We start from the raw sequence: 16,607 nt of genomic DNA on the forward strand, positions 1-16,607 counted from the left end.
ATCAGAGCGCTATGTCACAGGCTCGATGGCACAGGTGTGAAAAAAGTGAATTGTAGAATTGGGCAGAATAGGAATCTCCCTAGAGTGTAGGTCTGTAAGAACGGAAAAAGTCCTCCACTTATCCTTCCACAGTGACACACAGCTTCACTGTGGCTGTGATAACAGCCGTTACACGGTACTGTGTGAGGAGCGTACACCGCTGTATGGTGTGAATAAATGCACGCTCAGTACCTTAGCAGGACAAAAAAAAAATTGGGATTGCTTTTAAAAAAGCAGTTTGCAGAGCAGTGGGGAAACAGCAATGCAGCTGTCAGGAAGCCTTTGAAGGCAGCCTAACAACCAACACCGCTGATCCACCACAATATAGCCTCCCCTTGCACTGCACACACAGTGACTGGTGTGTTGCACAGGCAAAATCGCTAGCAGCAGAAGCAGTTTTTTTGTCTTCTTCCCTGCCTAACGCTCTCTCTACAGAATCAGCAACCTCTCCCTATGCTAAGATCGGCAGAAGTAAGATGGCGGTCGGCGTGCACGCCCTTTTTTAACCCCTGTGACGCCCTCCAAAGCAAGCCAATCACTTGCATGCCCTTCTGAAAGATGGTGGCGACCCCTGCCTATGTCATCACGTTGCCCACAGTGTCCGTGGATCCTGATTGGCTGAAAAAGAGAGCTAAAACAAACTTTTAAAACGCGACTTTGGCGCGTAAGTCGCCGACCTCGTGGCCGACCTCATCCTAGGGTCGGGTTTCGTTTCATGAAACCCGACTTTGCCAAAAGTCAGCGACTTTTGAAATTGTTCGACCCGTTTCGCTCATCTCTAGTCAATACCATAAGTAACGTACTCCACCGCAATGGTCTCCGTTCCAGACGAGCCCGTAAGGTACCTTTACTTTCAAAGCGTCATGTCAAGGCTCATCTACAGTTTGCTCATGATCACTTGGAGGACTCTGAGACAGACTGGTTCAAGGTTCTCTGGTCTGATGAGACCAAGATCGAGATCTTTGGTGCCAACCACACATGTGACGTTTGGAGACTGGATGGCACTGCATACGACCCCAAGAATACCATCCCTACAGTCAAGCATGGTGGTGGCAGCATCATGCTGTGGGGCTGTTTCTCAGCCAAGGGGCCTGGCCATCTGGTCCGCATCCATGGGAAGATGGATAGCATGGCCTACCTGGAGATTTTGGCCAAGAACCTCCGCTCCTCCATCAAGGATCTTAAGATGGGTCGTCATTTCATCTTCCAACAAGACAACGACCCAAAGCACAAAGCCAAGAAAACCAAGGCCTGGTTCAAGAGGCAAAAAATCAAGGTGTTGGAGTGGCCTAGCCAGTCTCCTGACCTTAACCCAATTGAAAACTTGTGGAAGGAGCTCAAGATTAAAGTCCACATGAGACACCCAAAGAACCTAGATAACTTGGAGAAGATCTGCATGGAGGAGTGGGCCAAGATAACTCCAGAGACCTGTGCCGGCCTGATCAGGTCTTATAAAAGACGATTATTAGCTGTAATTGCAAACAAGGGTTATTCCACAAAATATTAAACCTAGGGGTTGAATAATAATTGACCCACACTTGTATGTTTAAAATGTATTAAAATTTAACTGAGCAACATAACTTTTTGGTTTGTAAGATTTATGCATCTGTTAATAAATCCTGCTCTTGTGTGAAGTTTGAAGGCTCTAACTTATTTGCATCTTATCAAACCTGCTAAATCTGCAGGGGGTTGAATACTACTTGTAGGCACTGTATATCCCCCCCAGAATGGTGTAATACAGCCCAGCATGGTATAATACAGCTCAGCATGGTATATCACCCCCCCAGCATGGTATGATACAGCCGAGCATGGTATAATACAGCCCAGCATGATATATAGCCCCCCCAGAATGGTGTAATACAGACCAGTATGGTATAATACAGCCCAGCAAGGTATATAGCCCCCCCCCAGCATGGTATGATACAGCCGAGCATGGTATAATACAGCCCAGCATGATATATAGCCCCCCAGAATGGTGTAATACAGCCCAGCATGGTATAATACAGCTCAGCATGGTATATAGCCCCCCCAGAATGGTGTAATACAGCCCAGCATGGTATAATATGGCCCAGCATGGTATATAGCCCCCCCAGCATGGTATGATACAGCCCAGCATGGTATAATACAGCCCAGCATGGTATAATACAGCTCAGCATGGTATATAGCCCCCCCAGAATGGTGTAATACAGCCCAGCATGGTATAATATGGCCCAGCATGGTATGATACAGCCGAGCATGGTATGATACAGCCGAGCATGGTATAATACAGCTCAGCATGGTATATAGCCCCCCAGGATGGTGCAATACAGCCCACCATGGTATAATACGGCCCAGCATGGTATATAGCCCCCCCAGCATGGTATGATACAGCCGAGCATGGTATAATACAGCCCAGCATGGTATATAGCCCCTCCAGAATGGTGTAATACAGCCCAGCATGGTATAATATGGCCCAGCATGGTATATAGCCCCCCCAGTATGGTATGATACAGCCCAGCATGGTATAATACAGCTCAGCATGGTATATAGCCCCCCAGGATGGTGCAATACAGCCCAGCATGGTATAATACGGCCCAGCATGGTATATAGCCCCCCGAGCATGGTATAATACAGCCCAGCATGGTATATAGCCCCCCCAGAATGGTGTAATACAGCCCAGCATGGTATAATATGGCCCAGCATGGCATATAGCCCCCCCAGCATCGTATGATACAGCCGAGCATGGTATAATACAGCCCAGAATGGTATATAGCCCCCCAGAATGGTGTAATACAGCCCAACATGGTATATAGCCCACCCAGCATGGTATGATACTGCCAAACATGGTATATAGCCCCCCCAGCATGGTATGATACAGCCGAGCATGGTATATAGTCCCCCCAGACCCAGACTGGCCCCACAGTCCAGTACTCGCACTGATTTAAAAACAAAAAAAACACTCCACACCTTCTCCTCATGCCTGCGCTGCTGGCTGCTCCTGTGTCCTCCTCCTCTGTCTGGCACACAGTGAGAGCGTGATGATGTCATTGCGCCCCCGCTGTGTCAGAGGCAGAGCGGGGAATGATGGGAGAGGGAGGGTCAGCTGACATTCTCTCCTCCATCACTGCCTCCTTCAATGCGGCGGTGGCGATGGCGGGTGTCGGCGCTGGGGGCAGGTGGCTGTGTGATGTACCGCTGGCTGGGAGCCCCTGGAGGAGCGGGGGCCCTAGGCAGCTGCCTGGTCTGCCTACCCCTAACGCCGGCCCTGGTCAGACGCCTGGTCTATCTGTGCTCTACAAAAAGTTGCTTTTCAGGCCTATGTTCCACTTTTTTTGCTGTCTGCTGCCCTAGTTCTGTACACTATTTTGGGGTAGAAAATGAAAAAATACAGGCCACATATAGAACAGTCTGTTATCTCCATCAGACACCTGGTCTATCTGTGCTCTACAAACTGTGGCATTAGATTAGAGGCTTTCATTCACCGTTTTTTAAAAATGGGCAAGGCGCGTGGCAAGGCACGGGGAATTGGACATGATGATGATGGTGCATGCAGAGGTCGTGGCCGTACGCAAGCTGAAAGTGGGCCACAACAAACACCAACATCTTATCGCTCGACCTTCATGTCGCAATTACTAGGGACCGCAGCAGCACACCACTATTGAAGCCAGAGCAGGTTGAAAAGGATGTTGGTTGGATACTTCCAGTTACTTTGCCAGCACCATGTCTTCCACACTGTCAAGTCTGAGTAGCTGTGAGTCTGGACCACATATTCCTCACCCTGATCCTCCTTCCTCCCACCATGCTGAGTGCCCTGAGACAACTGATCCAACACTTGGACACTCCAAAGAGCTGTTCTCTTTTCCATTTATCGATTCGGGCCTCTCCCTGGTCCACTTGAAGCGGGGGAAGATGAGATTTCATGTAGCAATGCCCAAATATTTTAGCAGCCATGGTCACACGAAGGTGACAGTGGGAACGTGTCACAAGAGGTGAACGATGATGAGACACAATTGCCAGCAAGTCAGGAGGAGGACCAGGGAGAGGAAGTGGAGGAAGAGGTGGTGGATGATATAATAACTGACCCAACCTGGCAGGAGGACATGCAGAGCGAGGACAGCAGCACACAGGGGGAGGGAGGCGTAGCACCCCAACAGGCCAACAGGCAGGAAGAAGCAGTATGGTGGCCGCAGACAGAAGGCAAGCAACTGTTCACCGCAACACTAACATGACGGAAGTTGCCAGGCCAACAGTAAGGTCTTCCCTAGTCTGGTTATTTTTTAAAGACTCTGCCGATAACCCCAAACAGGCCATTTGCACAACCTGCAATGCCCGCATCAGCAGGGGTAGCAAAAATATCAGCCTGACCACCACCAGCATAATCACCATGGTCAGTCGTCCTGTTGGTGTGGACACGGAAGCCTTGCCTGTTACCAGACTTGCACGCATGGCTGGCTTTATATTGCGCTGCCTTTCCCGTGACCCTGGTTTCATTTTTGTATGTTTTTTTGATGCACCTGTAAAAATGGCGTGAAACTCTGAAAACATTGTTTACAGCTGTGACCTAGGAGTCAGAAATGCTTCCAGGGGCATATGCCATGATGCTCCCATGTCATTTAAGCAGTGTTTCCATCATTTTCAGATGTTTATAGACCTTAAAAGGACCCCCAGTGGGGGGAATCACGGTAAAAATGCTCAGGTTTCCCATAGACTTACATTGGGCTCGTTGTTCTGTCAGAGTACGAGAGTATTACAAATTGCTCGACCCGAGCAATGAGCACCTGCACATTTTAGTGCTCGCCCATCACTAGTTGATACATAAAATGAGAACAATGGGGATAGGGAAAATATGTGTAAGTGGGGTAAGAGCTGGCTGAGGGATAGGAAACAAAGGGTGGTTATTAAAGTTGAGCGAAACAGGTCGGCCAGATTCATAAGTCACCGACTTATGGCAAAGTCGGGTTTCGCCGACCGAAATTCGACCACAGCAAAACGAGTGCCAAAGTTGGGTTTCCCAGAATGCTTGCACTTTACTTTTTTCAGCCACTGAGCAAGGACGTACACTGTGGGCAATGAGATGACATGTGCAGCGTCCGGAGAGAGAGTTTTCGCACACTTTAAAAAAGCGGTCCGGCATGTAGGTGTGTTTACTGTCCTCCACTCCCTGCCGACTTTGCTTCCCCATTGACTTGCATTGGGTTTCATGTTTCAGTCAGACCTCCAACTTTTCCCTATAGAGGGCCGATTTCGTTCGACTCGACTTTTGAGAAAGTCGGGTTTCATGAAACCCGACTCGACCCTAAAAAAGGCAAAGTCGCTCATCTCTAGTGGTTATTAATGGAGCACACTCGGACTGGGTCATGATTAGCAGTGGGGTACCACAGGGGTCAGTATTGGGCCGGCTTCTTTTTAACATATTTATTAATGACCTTGTAGGGGGCATACAGAGTAGAATTTCAATATTTGCAGATAACACTAAACTCTGCAGGGTAATCAATGCAGAGGAGGACAATGTTTTATTACAGTAGGATTTATGTAAACTAGAAGCTTGGGCTGATAAATGGCAAGTGAGCTTTAATAGGAATAAATGTAAAATCATGCACTTGGGTAGAGGAAACAAGATGTATAATTATGTGCTTAATTGTAAAAAAAAAGGGCAAAACTGTCACTGAAAAAGACCTGGGTGTCTGGGTGGACGACAAACTCACATTTAGTGGCCAGTGTCAGGCAGCTGCTGCAAAGGCAAATAAAATAATGGGATGCATTAAAAGAGGCATAGATGCTCATGAGGAGAACATAATTTTACCTCTATATAAGTCACTAGTGTGACCACACTTAGAATACTGTGTAGAATACTGTGAACAATTCTGGTCTCCGGTGTATAAGAAAGACATAGCTGAACTGGAGCGGGTGCAGAGAGGAGAGCGACCAAGGTTATTAGGGAACTAGGAGGTCTGCAATACCAAGACAGGTTATTACACTTGGGGTTATTTAGTTTGGAAAAATAAAGGCGTAGGGGTGATCTTATTATAATGTATAAATATACGAGGGGACAATACAGAGACCTTTCTAAAGATCTTTTTACTATTAGACCTGTGAAGGGGACAAGGGGGCATCCTCTACGTCTGGAGGAAAGAAGGTTTAAGCATAATCACAGACGCGGATTCTTTACTGTAAGAGCAGTGAGACTATGGAACTTTCTGCCATATGATGATGTAATCAGTGATTCCCTACTAAAATTTGAGGGGTCTGGATGCCTTTCTTGAAAAGTATAATATTACAGGGTATATACACTAGTTTCCTTAAGATTGCGTTGATCCAGGGAGCTAGTCTGATTGCCGTATGTGGAGTTGGGAAGGAATTTTTTTCCCCAATGTGGAGCTTACTGTTGCCACATGGGGTTTTTTTTGCCTTCCTCTGGATCAACATGTTAGGGCAAGTTAGGATAGGATATGGGTTGAACTAGATGGACTTAAAGTCTTCCTTCAATCTTAATTACTATGTTACTATGTAACCAAGGTGGCTGCGGCATTACACTGAGTATTAGCGAGTATGCTCACTCATCACTAATAATTACTCAAAATAAGACTCATGTAGAATTCATCACAATGCAGACTCACCCCATCGGTAATGCATGTTACAGTCATATATCACCGCCGCCAGCGTCTAACAAACTTTACTGCGCATGTCCGTGAAATCATCGCTCCCAGTAAGAAACACCACGCATGTGTATGGCCACACTGAAGTGACCAGCGCCATATTTTTAAATATTTGGCGCTTGATTCTGTGATAAGAGATCATTACTTATTCCAACATGACATTATATGTAACACACAAATGACTGTATATCTTTGTATTTTGGAGTATTGTTAACGATTATTCATTTAATTGATGTGCCTATATATTTCTGATGATATGCAGTTATACTTTGCTTGAGAAAAGTTCACACATGAACCAAAACTTTGCCATCTTAGGCAAACAAACACCATCATTTTTTGGGGAATCGGAGTGCTGCTATTCCTTTTTTTATACATATCTATGATTGGGCTTGGCCTGGGAAGCTTTGCACCCACACATCGGTGAGCGGGTGCGGCATCTCATTTTGTCTCTCTATATGCCATCTACTGTATAGTGGCTGCGGCCGGGTACTGCACCTATTCAAATCATTTTCTGGGAGTAAGGGGGCCGATTATCTGTAATGGTTGTACCAATGTGTAATTGTGTATAGCACCTGAGCACTACGTGCAGTACTAAACTATGAAGTTTGGGGAGTGGTAAAGTTAATCAGAAATTATCTGGATTTAAAAAAAAAAAAACAATCCATCCTATGTTAAAGCTTCCAAATCAATGAAACATAAGGGGCGCTATTCATCATTTGCAATTTTTTAAGGTCACTTTTCATTTTTTGTCCTGTAGTATTCATTGATGATTTTGCATCATATTCTTCAAAAAGGGGCACGCGGTTCATGGATTTTACACATAATCAAAAATGTTCTTTGTTTTCGACTTTAAAGTTTTGGCAACTTTCTAGCACAAAAAGTCACGTTCCTCTAAAATGGTGTAAAATTTACAGGCATGGACTGGAAAATTATAGTATAAATATGTTACCTTTTTAAAAAGTACCCAAAGCCTTGTTTGTTAAAATGCCTCCCCTCTATAGAGGAGAAAATAAGACCAAATTTTCCAAATGACCCTGTAGCAGCCATAAAGTCTGCCTCTATATTCACCCAAAAAGGTGTTAGATTGGCAGATTGTAAAATATCATGGATTAAAAACACTTATGGTGACTTTATTCATGCATAGAACTAATGGCAGCTGGAACATAATTATCTCTTTTATTTTTTTTTTTTTAATTGACCATTTACATTTAAAATCAGTCAAGTTATCGGGTTTAGAAAATGACTAATCTATCTAGAATGTTCACTAATACCTGAATCCTATTGGCTGCTGCAAGTCCCTCCCCTTTAGAATGTTCAAATAGGACCTCGCCATGGTCGTCATAGAAACAGTCTGTTGATGCAGTGACGACAGTTGGAGAGACAGCATCTCTTTTTGCGATTTCCCATATCTTTTACGCTTTTTTGTATTTATTTCTTTTTTCTCCTCATTTATTGAGTTGAGGTTTTTTAGAAGAACATTTCTCCTCATTTATTGAGTTGAGATTTTTTAGAAGGATACTTTTCCTCATTTATTGATTTGAGGTTTTTTAGCAGGACAGAAAGTCATTATGTCAGGTCAGATCATACAGCTAGTAACATAATGTATCACTGTCACTGCTTACAGCATATAGCATGAATATTAAATAGGACCTGTCCCTTTATATGTCACACATAATTTGGTTTACTTTACCTTGTGTAAATGGCACCTTTCTCCTTAATCTTGGTCTCTTTTTATTTTCTTCCTGCGACTCTTGGTTTCTGAGATATGCCCCCCTTTTCTCTGTATATAAAACCAGTCATTTTTAGCCAAGTAGGCGTGATCCCCAACTCTTGTCTGTGGGCGTGTTCTTGAGAATCATGCCCAGTTGGTTAACAAGACTAGGCTAAGAAGAGGGGGTCTTATTTCGGGAACAGGGAGGAGCAGGAAGAAACAAAAAGAACGCTGGATTCATGAGAAGAGCGGCATTTATATCTGGTAAAACAAGTCATGATGATGGCAAATGTCTTCTTTAAAAGTATCTTGAAGGCAGGTAAAGCCGTGATATATAGCTACCAGGTAAAATGTATTTGATCATAAATGTCTGCGATAAGGAGGCAACCAATGGTCGTTGGGCTCTTCCATGACATTTATGAAACTAAAAAAAACAAGTTTGACAAATTTTTATTGTCCCAAAATGGCCAATGCAGTTTCTTACGGCCTCCCTCTCTTATTTACAGCTATAACTTAACAAAAAAAGAAACAAATACTTTCAGCTGCATGTCCCCTATCCAAAGATTCCATTAAAAGGGACATTAAAATAAATGTAGTTTTGAAATTAGTAGTGACATTCAGATGATTGCTCACTTACATCAATATTTTGAGAAATAGGTTTAACTATTCATCCACATTTTCCACCAGTATCTCCTAAAAAGTGAATAGAAATTACTCATTAATATAGATAGATAAGGGTTAGGCCTCTTTCAGATTTCAGTCTTTTGATGTCAGTCGAAATCTGCCCTTTTTTGAAAAAAACAGATCCGTTTTTTTGGTGGAATCCGTTTTTTTTCCCCCCATAGACTAACATTAGTGGCGGATTGTGACGGATTGTTGTCCGTTGCATCCTTTTTTTGACGGATCGGTTGGAATAAAAGCGTCCGCCGTCTGGAGTAGATGGACAAAGTAACGTTTTTTTTCAGCGGCAGACTTTCTCTCTCTCTTTTTCCAGAGTTCTGTTCCTTTAAATTTCATACACTGGCGGATGTGGTGGATCCGTCCAAAAAATGGATCCGGTGCATCCCTTTTTTGCAAAGTGGAATCGGATCCGTTTTTTCACACTTTGACAGTTTGGAACTGACGTCAAAAGACTGAAGTGTGAAAGAGGCCTTAGACATAAGTGAACGCGCACAGATAAGGCGTTATCTGAGCATGCTCACGTGCAGCGTGTCTTCGGCGTGCTCAAATAATATGTTCAGGTCCCCGCGGCCGCATGTCACGCGGCTGTTCGACACCCAGAACACATGCAGGGATTGTCTGTTTGTTAGCCCCTGCATGTGTTAAAGCTGTGGAACAGCTACGAGACATGCAGCCGTGGGGACTTGAACATAATTTTAGAGCACGCCGAAGGCACTCAGCATCAGTGCATGCTCAGATAATACCTTATCTCAGCACATTCACTCATCACTAATAAGGGTTCAAATCCCACCAAGGACAACATCTGCAAGGAATTTGTATGTTGTATGTTCTCCCCGTGTATGCGTGTGTTTCCTCCGGGTTTTCAAGTTTCTTCCAAACTCCAAAGATATAGTGTTAGGGAATTTAGATTGTGAGCCCTAATGGGGACAGTGATGATGATGAGGTCTTTAAAGCGCTGTAGAATCAATGATGCTATATACATGTGTAAAATAAATACAAATAAAAAAATACATTTGCAGATGATTAAAGATCTAATACACACCAATAATTCGTTAGCTTTAGTTGCAGCAGGCTGGCATTGTGTACCATAATTTAGAAACCTACTCTTTAAAACTGTAATCATTCCTAAAATATTTAAAACTTAAAAAATTGACACCCCGATTTCTTTGTGTATATTCCGTATATTCCTCCGTAAGTACTGTAATAATTTTAATATTTATTTTCTACAGGCATTAACATTCTGCTAGGGCAAATCCAGGCACAAGAGAGGCCGGCTATACCAAACAATGCCATAGAGCAAAGAAGAATTATTCTCCAGAGGCTGAGAGCTCTTGTGGCGGCACATCCTTATAGAAGGAACAGGCGTCGAGAGATATAGATGTGAGGATAAATGGTATATGAGAGCCTTATATAGACATGACCCCGTACACGTCTATGTGACTCCAAGCACCTAATATTCTGATCGGGGAGAGGGAATGCTGAACCTCCTAGCTAAAAATCAAGTAGTTACACTATTCCCTGCCTCAGTCATGTGATACTGACACATTCTATCTATTTATATAAATATTATGCCAACATAGCACAGTACTATCTAGCTATCCATCCCATATCTATCTACCTATCTATCCCATATCTATCTATCTATCTATCTATCTTACAGTGACAAAGTGAAAAACACATTCCAAAACCAGTAGTGAAAAAATCATATTCTGTGTCATGCAAGTGGAGTCCATTTGGTGATTGGTCTTTAAAATGAAAAATATAATCCTGATTGCAATATTTTTTCTCTATTCTTAAAAAAACGGAATCCAGACAAACCCTATACTAATGGATAATCTCCTCTGCTTTCATTTGCATAACTAATGCAGCAGATCATTTGTTCCTAAAACGGACAAGACAGAGTTTCTGAACGGACGTGTGAACGGAGCCCGAGAAGAGCGGTGTGATCATCTTCCATAGGTAGTCTATGCGTATTCATGGGTCGACTGCATTAATATGTCTTCATCGTCTTTCTCTTTTAGTAGCGTCCTTCATTGGTCTTCTCTCTTGATTTTCAGAATCCTTGCACAAAAGACCTGCGGATAGTGGGGTTTCTGCTCTTCGTATAAGACAGTACGACCTGCCCTGAGACAGTCGGCGTGGGAGGAGGTTTCAGCCTCTTGAGCCTTTTTTTCCTCCCCTCCATGTTCAGCTCAGATCCTCCTACCTGGGGGCTGTGCCTTGTGCACACACAGATATAAGGCAGGATCCTTCTGCCAGGGAATCAGTATTACAATCTTCTGCTAGGGATTTACACTGATATCTACTGATACATTCACCTGCGAGAAGACCCTGACACCTATCCGTACCCACAGAGGACAATGATGTACCTGAATTCTTTTAATCCGGATGCTTTTTTATGCGACAAAGCGAAGGAGCTAAGATCATCCATTGGCACTTTCATTCACAAAGTGGATGTTGGGCACAAGCTCATGCCCTCCGGCTTGTGCAAAAAGAAGGACAGTCACAGGTAAGATAATGACTAAGGCGCCGATTGCTATGCATGCAGCAAATTATGCTCCAATCGACTGAAAATGATCCGTGCCAGAGATCCATTCCTACGAAATGATTCCGCTCGGAACTGTAGAGTTCTGCGGAATATGTTGGCGCTATAGAAATAAACTGATTGTTTCCCATTAGATCACTGATATCGTACACGTGCAGCAGGCTATTCCATGCAGCGTTATTCTCTGCTGTCCGCAGCTGCAGATGGAGGGGGTTTTGTTGTAGCGCCATACATAGCTGGCTAGGATGTGCGTGGGTTAATTCTCCCCCATCTGCGTATATACAGAGCGCTCTGAAGATATACACGGTGCTGCAGAAAAAGCATCAGCTCTGCAGCTGATTGTTTTCATCGTGCTCAGTTTAGTCCTCGCAAGTCTTGGCTCAAAAAAAGCAAAATTAATGTTTAATCATGTTATTACAGATTCTGTATCAATGCAAACTTTATTCCTCTCTCTTCCCAGAAACTGTACGAAAGAAGCCATGAAATGGAAAGAATCTTTCAACCAACTGCTTAGCAGCAAAGGTGAGATTTTTTTTTCACATTCATATATAATTATAGGGTGGGAATAAAATGTATCAGGGGGGTTAAGAAAATACACGTAAAATGTATCAAGGCAATGAGCAGTGGAAGTCATTAATGTCTTGCCCTTTGCCTGCTCTATAGATGGTCTGTCGGCTTTTCGCACTTTCCTGAAGACAGAATTCAGCGAGGAGAACCTGGAGTTCTGGGTCACCTGTGAAGACTACAAAAAGACGCCTTCAGCGAATAAACTTCCTGGCAAAGCTCAGTGCATATTTCAGGAATTCCTGCAGATCGGAGCCCCAAGAGAGGTAGGAAATGAGCTAGAATTAGGCATGATAATAAAGAAAAGAGGTTCCTGCAGTGGAATCCCAAATATCCTGGAACGGTAGAGCTAAATCATCGCCACGGGAATAATACACATCCTAGTAGAACCATTTATTATAAGTCATGGGGGCACATGGTTCCTGGACATTCCACCATTTATCTTGTTAAAGTGCAGGAAAGTCACTTTCTCCATGCCTGAAGTGGCTGACAACAGGGAACAGCAGAATACATTTAAGACTGTATATTCTTCGTAACGCAGCTTTGCTCAGTCATCTGAAATGAAAAATAGATTACTTAGCAAAAGAATGTTTAAAGCCGAATTGATTTCCAAAATGTAGGATTTGCACCATAGAGGACTGAGTTATAGAATCAATACAGCGGGAATTCTAAGGCTACGTTTCCATGATCAGGTTTTGGTGCAGATTTTCTGCACCCATTAACTAAAACAGGTTGCGTGCTTTTTTATTTATTTATTTTTTAGAAAATACGCAGCGTAAAAAACTCATCGTGGGAATGTAACCTTAGGGTCGATTGACATGTTGCGTATTTATTTGGTGTGGATTTTCCCAAAGCAGCAGAATCTGCGTGTGTTACATGCAGCTGTTTTGTTTCCGTGGCGAAGGGTGAAATCCACTCCAATTTTACACAAAAAAATTACATCTAAAAGAAAAAAACATGTCTGCACAGATTCTTCACCAAGAATGCACAGAAGATGGATGAGATTAAAACTCTTTGCTGTTACTGTAAAATGCGGTGGATTTTAGGGATGGAAAATCCGCACCAAATCCGCGACGTGTGAATCTATTCTTTGGGATTTGTTTGTATGAAAAGCCGCACATAGTATAGGCTCGATGCACTGCGCTGGTGCAGATCTAGTTCTGGAATGTTCTGTGCTTTGTGTTCTGCGGATTTACATCTCTATGTGATATGTGTGGTTTAAAATAGAATTGCAAGTCAATCTATCGCATTATCTAGCCACGTAATCCATGACAATCTCAGCTCTGCTATAGCTGCGTGCTGCAGAATTGTTTGGTCCGTATCGAAGTTTCACATTCTAATGTGTATGTGTTTTCTCCTTTTTAGGTCAATATTGATCACCAGACCAGAGAATTCACACGTCAGCAAGTAGCAGTCGCCTGTCGAAATTGTTTCGATGCGGCACAAGAACAGACCAGAGTACTAATGGAGAAGGACTCTTACCCACGTTTCCTAAAATCACCCCTCTATCAGCAAGTCCTAACACAGTCATCAATTAGGAAATTAAAAATATCTTTTACATGAAGCGGAATGAACAATGTGATGGAAAAGACATCACCGAGGTCACAGTAGATGAACCTAAACCTGGTTCCTGGCATCACCCCATGCCATTTATTCTGGAGACTGGGCACTAATTGGAGAGAAAAGGCTTCTAAGTTGAATCCATCATGTTGGGGACCCAAAAGAAGACCCAAAATGAGTTCTAAGAATCAATGGCGCCTTTCTCTTATCCATGATCAGCCATGATGTGATGGTGCTTGCATAAACTGACATCTGTTATCCTTTATTTGCATGGGGATATTTACAGGACTGACACCATCTTCTCCAGCAGACTCCAGAAGTCTCATTGTGATCCCTATCTTTGGTCTCCATGTTTGTATTGTGTGTCTGGAATGATAAGTGTCACATCCTTCTACAATTGCTTTTTTTTCCTGCTGCCTGGAAAGAAATTGTTATTTTCAATGGGAGGTAGAAGATTAATTGGTCAAACATTGGGAAATGGTCTTGAGACTTGAGACTCGGAGGCTGCCAAGTATATCAGCGGTAGTAATAATGTTATCCAATTACTATAGCAAGAAGAATGTGAGGAAATAGGAAACGTATAATGTGAGACACATTCCTGGACTCAGGGCTTCAGCAAACAGGAAACAGATACTTGTCGAACTTGTTTGGAGCATGGGCAGAGACCCCATTACAGTACCTCTACAGCTGTACGATATCTGTATGCAAAGTATGTCTGTGTGCAATGGATACATTGTATTTCTGGTAAATACAGTGATTTTTATGTATTTAAATGTATTAAACTGTTAAGTTAATAAATATTTTTTTAAAACACATTTTTAGCTTGTGTGTTTTTTTTTGCATTTCTATTGGGAGTTGTATACTATGATTATAGTATTATTAATAAACTTTCAAGTATATATACCTCATCCCCACTTTAAGAGTTAACCTTTTAAAACCTATACCCCTTGCAAAGCCATTAAAGAACCATTTCAATGTTTTGTTATTTGAGCACTAGAGTGGTACCATTAATCTAAGTTCCCTGACCCTAGTCTTATACTCACCACCTGCCATCTTCAGCTGTTCCCGACGCCATTTCTGTCTCCATCCACCATCTTGTGACTGCAGCACCTGACTGAACGGACGTCAGAGATAACTGTTACAAGCTCTGAATGTAAGTGTATGAAAACTTTGTTCTGGTATCGTAGACTTACATTGAGTTCTGAATTCCGGATTGCCCAGCAAACACTACAGCGATATGGTAGGCCACAACCTGCAGAAGACAACCAAAGCTACGCTGATAGTAGAAGATGGCAGCTGGTAATTATATGAGACTAGAAGCAGGGAACTTAGATTAGTCCAACTATTCCAGCAGTATATATATATATATGTACATACATATACAGTGGGGCAAAAAAGTATTTAGTCAGTCAGCAATAGTGCAAGTTCCACCACTTAAAAAGATGAGAGGCGTCTGTAATTTACATCATAGGTAGACCTCAACTATGGGAGACAAACTGAGAAAAAAAAAATCCAGAAAATCACATTGTCTGTTTTTTTTACATTTTATTTGCATATTATGGTGGAAAATAAGTATTTGGTCAGAAACAAGCAATCAAGATTTCTGGCTCTCACAGACCTGTAACTTCTTCTTTAAGAGTCTCCTCTTTCCTCCACTCATTACCTGTAGTAATGGCACCTGTTTAAACTTGTTATTAGTATAAAAAGACACCTGTGCACACCCTCAAACAGTCTGACTCCAAACTCCACTATGGTGAAGACCAAAGAGCTGTCAAAGGACACCAGAAACAAAATTGTAGCCCTGCACCAGGCTGGGAAGACTAAATCTGCAATAGCCAACCAGCTTGGAGTGAAGAAATCAACTGTGGGAGCAATAATTAGAAAATGGAAGACATACAAGACCACTGATAATCTCCCTCGATCTGGTGCTCCACGCAAAATCCCACCCCGTGGGGTCAGAATGATCACAAGAACGGTGAGCAAAAATCCCAGAACCACGCAGGGGGACCTAGTGAATGAACTGCAGAGAGCTGGGACCAATGTAACAAGGCCTACCATAAGTAACACACTACTCCACCATGGACTCAGATCCTGCAGTGCCAGACGTGTCCCACTGCTTAAGCCTGTACATGTCCGGGCCCGTCTGAAGTTTGCTAGAGAGCATTTGGATGATCCAGAGGAGTTTTGGGAGAATGTCCTATGGTCTGATGAAACCAAACTGGAACTGTTTGGTAGAAACACAACTTGTCGTGTTTGGAGGAAAAAGAATACTGAGTTGCATCCATCAAACACCATACCTACTGTAAAGCATGGTGGTGGAAACATCATGCTTTGGGGCTGTTTCTCTGCAAAGGGGCCAGGACGACTGATCCAGGTACATGAAAGAATGAATGGGGCCATGTATCGTGAGATTTTGAGTGCAAACCTCCTTCCATCAGCAAGGGCATTGAATATGAAACATGGCTGGGTCTTTCAACATGACAATGATCCAAAGCACACCGCCAGGGCAACGAAGGAGTGGCTTCGTAAGAAGCATTTCAAGGTCCTGGAGTGGCCTAGCCAGTCTCCAGATCTCAACCCTATAGAAAACCTTTGGAGGGAGTTGAAAGTCCGTGTTGCCAAGCGAAAAGCCAAAAACATCACTGCTCTAGAGGAGATCTGAATGGAGGAATGGGCCAACATACCAACAACAGTGTGTGGCAACCTTGTGAAGACTTACAGAAAACGTTTGACCTCTGTCATTGCCAACAAAGGATATATCACAAAGTATTGAGATTAAATTTTGTTTCTGACCAAATACTTATTTTCCACCATAATATGCAAATAAAATGAAAAAAAAAACAGACAATGTGATTTTCTGGATTTTTTTTTC

The 16,607-nt window shown here is 43.0% G+C and overlaps 1 protein-coding gene across 1 annotated transcript; it reads left to right on the forward strand.

Moving 5' to 3' along the window:
- The first annotated feature begins 10,319 nt into the window (after positions 1–10,319).
- On the forward strand, positions 10,320–14,550 carry LOC141085777 (regulator of G-protein signaling 16-like). Its single transcript, XM_073571343.1, has 6 exons — positions 10,320–10,446; positions 10,935–11,025; positions 11,124–11,575; positions 12,072–12,133; positions 12,275–12,441; positions 13,541–14,550. Exons 3-6 carry the CDS (start codon positions 11,427–11,429, stop codon positions 13,736–13,738), a joined length of 576 nt encoding a protein of 191 aa, XP_073427444.1. The 5' UTR covers positions 10,320–10,446; positions 10,935–11,025; positions 11,124–11,426; the 3' UTR covers positions 13,739–14,550.
- Positions 14,551–16,607: the final 2,057 nt, after the last annotated feature.

Source organism: Dendrobates tinctorius, unplaced genomic scaffold (genome assembly GCF_039654945.1).
Source record: "Dendrobates tinctorius isolate UK_male_01 unplaced genomic scaffold, ASM3965494v1 ptg000029l, whole genome shotgun sequence".
Taxonomy (NCBI): Eukaryota; Metazoa; Chordata; class Amphibia; order Anura; family Dendrobatidae; genus Dendrobates; species Dendrobates tinctorius.

Coding starts and splice junctions, on each gene's coding strand:
- LOC141085777 (XM_073571343.1), top strand. CDS start 11,427: ATGATGTACCTGAATTCTTTTAATCCGGATGCTTTTTTATGCGACAAA. Junction 11,576..12,071: donor AAAAAGAAGGACAGTCACAG/GTAAGATAATGA, acceptor CTCTCTTCCCAG/AAACTGTACGAAAGAAGCCA. Junction 12,442..13,540: donor AGATCGGAGCCCCAAGAGAG/GTAGGAAATGAG, acceptor TCTCCTTTTTAG/GTCAATATTGATCACCAGAC.